This window comes from Pseudochaenichthys georgianus, chromosome 4 (genome assembly GCF_902827115.2).
Source record: "Pseudochaenichthys georgianus chromosome 4, fPseGeo1.2, whole genome shotgun sequence".
NCBI classification, from domain to species: domain Eukaryota; kingdom Metazoa; phylum Chordata; class Actinopteri; order Perciformes; family Channichthyidae; genus Pseudochaenichthys; species Pseudochaenichthys georgianus.
Genome location: NC_047506.1, coordinates 8526264 through 8534658, shown reverse-complemented (window position 1 = coordinate 8534658; position 8395 = coordinate 8526264). Strand labels below are relative to the sequence as shown.

The 8395-nt window shown below is 41.2% G+C and overlaps 1 protein-coding gene across 1 annotated transcript; it reads left to right on the top strand.

Moving 5' to 3' along the window:
• LOC117445526 (myocyte-specific enhancer factor 2B-like) lies at nucleotides 1–7981 on the top strand. Its single transcript, XM_071202974.1, has 4 exons — nucleotides 1–28; nucleotides 4954–5141; nucleotides 5330–5458; nucleotides 7895–7981. The coding sequence occupies exons 1-4, from the start codon at nucleotides 1–3 to the stop codon at nucleotides 7979–7981; spliced, it is 432 nt and encodes a 143-aa protein (XP_071059075.1).
• The last annotated feature ends 414 nt before the right edge of the window (nucleotides 7982–8395 follow it).

Below are 8395 nucleotides of genomic sequence, written 5' to 3'. Positions count from 1 at the left end.
ATGGTGGAACAGACTAACAGGTGTGCAGGTGTGCGTCATATGCGAGGCCCCGCCTTAAATGGAGCGCGATTTCCGCCACAGATTTGGAAATTGGTTCGTGTGCAAAGCATTGTGGGGATTTTAAGACCGTGGAGTCTACACATGTGCAGCCTCGAAATATTTCGCTACGAAGTACGCCGGCCTCGGTAGAATTCCAAGTATCCTGGACATTGGAACAGTCCATCGGCGGCACTCGATGACGTAGTATGCTTGAAATAGTGGCTCTGGAGCAGCCTTCCTTGACATTGAGAAACACCCCGAAGGCTAACTAGAAAGCTAGTGGTACATTCAGACACATAGGCAAAAGTAGATAATGTATGTGTCTTTTCAAGCCACTGCTGTAAAAAATACTCTCATGGTTTCCTGAAGTATAATCTGACTTAATACTGTATAAGCGAAAAAATATGTTGAAGCTGAAATAATAATTTGAGTGTATTCTTCTGCTTCTTATTTGTGGTGGAAAAAGCCATAGAGAGTAATTAAACTTGTAATCAATCCTCCATACGAAGGACTGTACTCACCACAGGGGCTCCTGTCTGGGCAACCTCATTATCCGACTTCAAGTCAGAAATTCAATGTTAAGATTTAATTGAGTTTGAATTCTTAATTGGCTCCACCACTGGGGGTAATTAGACAAATGGTTTCTTTAAACAAAGATCTTTCGATTGGGCGAGAGACAAAGGAACCATACAGCATCTGCTTGAGTTACTGGAAGTATTATACAAAGTGCTGCACAAGGTTTCTTAGCCGGGGTTGGAGGAGTGAGTGATCAAAATATCATAAGGATTGCTTCTATCCATCATCAGTTTGTTTATTTGTGATCATCTGTTTGAACCTAGAAATTGTTTGGGCACACCACCTCCCTACTTTTCTTTCTTTGTCGTCCTGTCATGAAATCTCTGCCTGATTTATTTGTAGTTGTTGTTATTTATTCAAGTGTATACAGCACATTGTTGAGCTCCTTTTGAAATTAAGGATGAAGTCTCTTTCAAGGTGCCATCTCATTCACCATGTACCGTTCTGTTTGATGTTGGCAGAGCAGGACAATTAGGGTGTATGAAACTTGCTTTCTCTTGTCTTTCCTTTTTTCTCCTGCTCTTTATCTGTCGCTCATTATCCTCTCTCTAGCACACACACACACATACTGTACAAACATTGCCAACGCTGCAGCAATCAGATCAATTCGGAGAAAATGATCAAATTGTATCTGGCACCATAATGTGGTATAGTTCTGATAAGTGTTTAGCTGTCTACATATATCTGGCTCCTGTCAAAAATATATATCCATTTCTAAATGACAGAGTAACAGAGGCCATGTCACAGCTTATGTTTGCTAGCAGACACAACCACTGATCTCAACAACTTGATATGCATGCGTCTGAGCTGGGGAAGTTACACGGCAGCACAGACATAACACATCAAACTGCATATATACATCCGTGATCAGACTCCTGCAACCCAAGTGCTTTAATACATCACATTTCTAACACACCTGAAGCAGTGCCATGTCCTTGTGTGTGTCGAAAATAAGAAGAGTTAGGTTGGGAAATTCCTTGTTTCTAATGATGCTAAAAGAAAAGCAATGCTCGATACATGTTGATGAATGGCATTTTTAATTGCTTTTTCTCACTGTTTGACTAGATTCATGGCAGCACAGTCATTACTATTGATCTTAAGAAGTTAAATGATTGATGATGTTGAATGATCTTTACTACCATTGCCATTTATTACCTCAACAAAAGCCCTTCATATTGCTTATATATATATATATATATATATATGCAATCCTAGAATTATTGTGTGTAAAATGCACATGAACTTATTCATTCAAATGATTGTGATGGCTGAAGGCTTTGTCTGTAGAAATCTTAAACAATACCAATGTTCACCGTTGCAAATGTCAAACAAATTGTATCAGGCAGCATGCAGTGAGTGGTTCTTGATATTGCAACCAAACTGAGGATGTTAACAGCTGAAATATAGTATAATAATTGTACATTTCCAAATAAGGAGTTTTTTTGCATGCTATATGGTTTAAGAAACAATCTCAATGTATCCAAGAATGTATTATTTTTCTCTCCAAAACTCACAGCTGTGCAATGTTAATGTGTGTATTTACCATATCATGGGGAGAAAGACTATGAGAAGTAAACAAATTAGTAACCAAAGAACCCTAAAATGAGTTTTCCTTTTCCTTAAACCCTGCTGCATTATCCCTGCAGCCCTGCGTATCTGTTGAAAGACTCACAAATGTAAGTGGGCACATCTATAAGTGAGATCAAGAGTTATCCAATTTGAAAAAATATATGAGTCAAATAACTGATTAGTCAATCAAAAGAAACGAGTATAAGAGTAATTAACACACAAAGACACCAACAGAAATGGCTAAATGTAGCAATGACGAGATTTAAGAATTTCCGTCGGTTTGGACTTACACAATCTTGCCAGAATAATCAAGGAACAACAAGCGACTCGGTTTCTAAGCAAATTCAAGTAGGATAGGTGACTAAGGCAGTGTTTCCCATACATTTATTTATTTGTGGCCCGCCACAATTAAATATGGTCCACCACAAATGGATCTCATAAAAAAAAAAAAAAATTATTACTATTCTTTTTTTTTTTTTTTTTGTGGTCTAATGGATAGTGAGGTGGGCTGATGATCGGAAGGTTGCGAGTTCAAATCCCGCCTGGAACACCACTACTAGTGTGCCCTTGAGTAAGGCACTTAGCCCTCAGTTACTCCAGGGAGAATGTCCCTGTAATTGGTCATTGTAAATCGCTTTGGAATAAGGCGTCTGCTAAATGCCTAAATTGTAAATTATATTTTTGGGAGAATAAACCCCACAGATCCTCAACTCCGGTGTGTTTCACTCATTAACAACGCTACACAGAGCAACAAGAACGTTGTCTAGCCATGAACTCGCATGTATTATCTTATTTGAGGGGGGGGGGGTGGATGCGTGGACCACCCGAGTAGGTTAAGGGGCCTTTGGCTTTTCTTGCCGGGGGAGGTGCGGTGCCCCCACAAATAGAATCAAATTATGTGGGTCATGTACTCTCTCTTCCTCATCCGGGAGGGGACTCAGAGTTGAACCGCTCCTCCTTCGCGTCGGAAAGGAGCCAGTTGAGGTGGTTCGTGCACCTAGTTAGGATGCCACCTGGGCGCCTCCCTAGGGAGGTGTTCCAGGCACGTCCAGCTGGGAAGAGACCAAGGGGTAGACCTAGGACCAGGTGGAGGGATTATATCTCTTCGCTGGCCTGGGAGCGCCTTGGGATCCCCCAGTCAGAGCTGGTTGATGTGGCCAGGGAAAAGAAAGTTTGGGGCTCTCTGCTGGAACTGCTGGAACTGCTACCCCCGTGACCCGACCATGGATAAGCGGGAGAAGATGGATGGATGGATGATGTACTCTCTCTTGCAAACTCTACCCAGGTGCCACCCCTCGCCTAAACTGAGCATTTCTAGGAATTGAGAACATTTGGCGCAAGGCAAGTTTATTTATATAGCACCTTTCAACACAAGGCAATTCAAAGTGCTTTACAAAAAACGAAAGACATTAAGAAAATGGCATTTAAAACCAGTCATTAAAAAGAAAAGATAATAAAATAAACATTAAAAGAAAAAATACATGGATAAAAGTTACAGTGCAGTTTAAGATGTGAATAGTTCAGATAGTTGTTCCAGATATTTGGAGCATAATAACTGAACGCTGCTTCTCCATGTTTAGTTCTGACTCTGGGGACAGAAAGCTGACCAGTCCCTGAAGACCTGAGAGATCTGGATGGTTCATAATTTAGCAGGAGGTCAGAAATGTATTTTGGGCCTAAACCATTCAGTGCTTTATAAACCAGCAGCAGTATTTTGAAATCTATTCTTTGACACACAGGAAGCCAGTGTAAAGACTTCAGAACAGGAGTGATGTGATCCACTTTCTTAGTGTTAGTGAGGACTCGAACAGCAGCGTTCTGAATCAGCTGCAGCTTCCTAATAGATTTTTTAGTGAGACCTGTGAAGACACCATTGCAGTAGTCAGGTCTACTGAAGATAAAGGCATGGACAAGTTTTTCCAAATCCTGCTGTGACATTAGTCTTTTAATCCTAGATATATTCTTTAGGTGATAGTAGGCTGATTTAGTAACTGTTTTAATGTGACTGTTGAAACTCAGGTCAGAGTCCATGACTACACCTAGATTTCTGGCTTTATCTGTTGTTTTGAACATTGCAGACTGAAGCTCAGCGCTAACTTTTATACATTCTGCCTTGGCTCCAAAAACCATTACCTCAGTTTTATCTTTGTTTAATTGGAGAAAGTTCTGACACATCCAGTCATTGATTTGTTCAATGCCCCAAGATGGAGTCTTGAGGTACCCCACATGTCATATTTGTCAACTCAGATGTGTATTTACTAGGGCTGTCAAGTTAACGCGTTAACGCAAAAAAAAATTAACGCCACTAATTATTTTAACGCGATTAGCGCATGTGTATTTTTTTTCCTCGGCCGCCCCGTAGTTTCAGAGCGCATGGAGTTTAAAATACCATCTACAAGCTGATGCTGACAGCCCTGCTCCTGCCGCCCGCTTGAGGCAGACCACACTTCCACGCTCACCGGCAGGCACCAACTGGCTATTGGGAGGACCGGGAGGGTGTGTGTATGTGTGGCTCGAGCGAGCAAGAGAGAGACCTTACGTGCATTGTTGTTGTTAGCATCTGGTGCTAGCTAGCTGCGCTAACGGATATAAGGAGCTGTTTAAATGAAAACAGAGGAGCGACGTTTCGCCACAACTGCGCCGAGAACTTGACTTTATGCAGGAAGCCAGACAGTGGGACATTGTACGAAAAGTCAGCACACTCAGCAACATGATTGCAGCGTCCAGGCAGCTCCCGTTCGAGCATATTATGCCTTGAGTTGCACATAGCTCCAACGATCCATCACACACACACACACACGCTGAGTGTGCTGTGTGACTGTGAGATCGCCCTGATCATCTTCAACAGCACCAACCGTCTGTTCCAGTACGCCAGCACAGACATGGACAAAGTGCTTCTCAAGTACACGGAGTACAGCGAGCCGCACGAGAGTCGCACCAACACGGACATACTGGAGGTACTGTGCACGCTGCTATTAAAGGAGATGACGGAGAAGCATTATTCAATACAAAATAATACATTGGTTCAGAGCAGGGAGCTTTAACATTGCATTCAGGTTTCAAAAATCCTTTATATGTTACCTTTCTAAGTCTTCCTGATAACATTGTGGGTCATTTTCTACATGCACTTTCTCTTCTGTTTCAGACCCTGCGCAGGAAAGGCCTCGGTTTGGAAGCCTCAGAGCTGGAGAGTGAGGAGAGCATGCAGGTGGCTGCAGACAGATATCCTCTCAGCGAGGGCATGGATCTCTCTGTGGCTCGCCAACGCTTCTATGTCAGTCCACACACACTTCTGCTATTGCACATTCACCACACACACACACACACACACACACACACACACACACACACACACACACACACACACACACACACACACACACACACACACACACACACACACACACACCTAACCCCACCAGCCTACAGACATCTGCACATGTACGTCCCCTGACTGCTGAATTGTATTATTGTATGAGAGAGGTTCCAGGTTGAATTGAGGCGAATATTTGTAATGTTCAGAGGTTTATTTGTCCACTCATATGTTGATAAGAGTATTAAAAACTTGAAAAATATTCCTCTAAGGTACATTTAGAACAGATCAAAAATGTGCGATTAATTTGCGATTAATCGCGATTAAATATTTTAATCGACTGATAGCCCAAGTATTTGCCTTTAGAAACAAAGTTTTTTCTGTCCTTTAAGTAGGATTCAAACCAATTTAGAACTGTTTCCGAAAGTCCCACCCAGTTTTCCAGTCGGTCGAGTAATATGCTGTGGTCAACAGTGTCAAACGCAGCACTGAGATCTAATAATACTAACACTGAAGTTTTGCCACTGTCTGTGTTTAAGTGGATGTCATTGAAGACCTTTACAAGAGCAGTCTCAGTGCTGTGGTTTGGACGAAAGCCTGACTGGAACACATCCAAACAGTTATTTAAATGCAAGAAATTACTCAACTGTTGAAAAACCACTTTTTCAATGATTTTACCTAGAAATAGGAGGTTTGATATGGGCCTGTAATTGTTCATTACTGAAGCATCTAGATTATTCTTTTTTAAGAGCGGTTTAATGCAGTTTTCAGGGCCTGTGGAAAAACACCTGAGTGAAGAGACTTGTTGACTATATGAAGTAGATCTGAGGCCATGCAACGAAAAACATCTTTGAAAAATCCTGTTTGAATAATATCAAGGCAGCAGGAGGAGGACTTCAGAAGTTGTATAATGTCCTCTAGGTTTTTATCATTAATCTGATGGAATTGTGTCATGGTGTTTGAATTGATGTTAAGTGGACATAGGGACAACACATTTGCTGTTCCTGATGCAGAGGCACTGACTGCTTGTCTGATTTTCTGAATTTTGTCAGTGAAAAAGGAGGCAAAATCATTGCACGCCCTGGTGAATAGAAATTCAGAGGCTACTGACACTGGGGGGTTAGTTAGTCTGTCGACGGTAGCAAACAAGGCACGTGCGTTGTTTTTGGTAATGATGTCAGAGAAGAAAGATTGTCGTGCGTTTTTCAATTCCAAATTATAAAGGCCAAGTCTCTATTTATAGATTTCAAAGTGAACCTGGAGATTTGTTTTTCGCCACCTACGTTCAGCTTTTCGACACTCTTTTTTCTGCTCTCACGGTCATGGCCTTTCTCCATGGAGATATTTTCTTCCCAGTCACTTCCTTTACCTTAGTTGGAGCAATGGCATCTATAACATTTTTTATTTTTGAATTAAAATGATCTACTAGCTCATTTACTGAGATGTTAGCAGGGGCAAGTGTGGAAGAAAAATTCTGAGTAAACATTTCCCTAGTATTTTCAGTTAAATATCGCTTTGTGGTTACCTCTTTTTGAACATTTTTGTGAACAGAAATAGAGCTCTCAAAGAAAACACAGGAATGATCAGAGAGTGCAACATCAGTCACCACAACCTTAGAGATATTCAGACCCTTTGAGATAATTAAGTCCAGAGTGTGCCCCTTATTGTGCGTGGGCTCCGTCACATGCTGAGTCAGTCCATAGTTATCAAGAACACAAAACAGTTCTTTAGCCCCTCTGTCCTGGGGGTTGTCAACATGGATGTTAAAATCACCAACAATGACTAGACGATCAAAGTCAATACACACTATAGACAGCAGTTCAGTAAAGTCATCAAAAAAGCTTGCACAGTATTTGGGTGGTCTATAGATATTTAGGAACAGACCTTGAGAGGAACATTTCAGCTGAAGGGCCACATATTCAAAAGAAGCAAAGTTCCGATAAGATGTCTTCCTGCATTGAATGGAATCATTGAACAAAACATCTCCTGTTGTGCTTCATGTGTGAAGGGAAAACTCAGGACAAATTACAAACCATATTTTCACATATTGAGAAAAGGGCCACCAATAGACCAGACTTCACTTGGCTCGCTTTACAGGAATGCAAATGGCTAAACTGAGCTAAATGAAAACAAATGGGACATGAGAATAAATACAGTCTGACGTTGGGGTACCACAGGCTTTCTATATAGCCTCTCATCCCTCAGGTCTTGTCAGTCTGTGTATTGCCTCAAAATTACTTCAAATCGAATTACCTTCCTGCCTTTTATGATGCAATTGCCAAAGCCTCAGTCTGTTACTAAGACTAAAAAGCTATTTTCTGAAATAATGTACCTTCAAGGTGTTATTTAGCGTTACATAAGATGACAGTTGGTATTTGAAATCAACCCATACCCCAGGGTGACTACAAAGTGGAATGGATGGCTCGGGTGATTTGTACCAAGCCTCAGTCAAGTGAGCTCCATTCGGGTTACTGGCCCTCGTAAGGTTTTTACAGGTTGTACATGAGCAAAGGGAAATGGCCTGTGGTTGAAAGGATGTGGAGTAAAGATAAGAGAAATGAGCCAAAACATGCCATTACTTTCCTCTGGTCTCCAATAATTGACAATTCATTAAACATCAACATAATAAAATGTCTGTGGTGAGGTAGTTACTGTTTTTATGGTATTTTAGGGCTATTTGATCGAGAAAGAGCACATCTATGAGAAAGAGAGAGACAATAACAGAAGGATTGTTTAGTAGTCTTTACAGCAGATGTACCATGTGATGCAGCTTTAGCTTTTCTGAACCACAGGAGTTTCACAAAATGTTATACTAGTGCCATTTCAAACCTTTTGTTGGGCTGCAATGATCATTAAAGTTTTAGAAAGCTGGATTTAATATCAAAGCACAAACAAAAC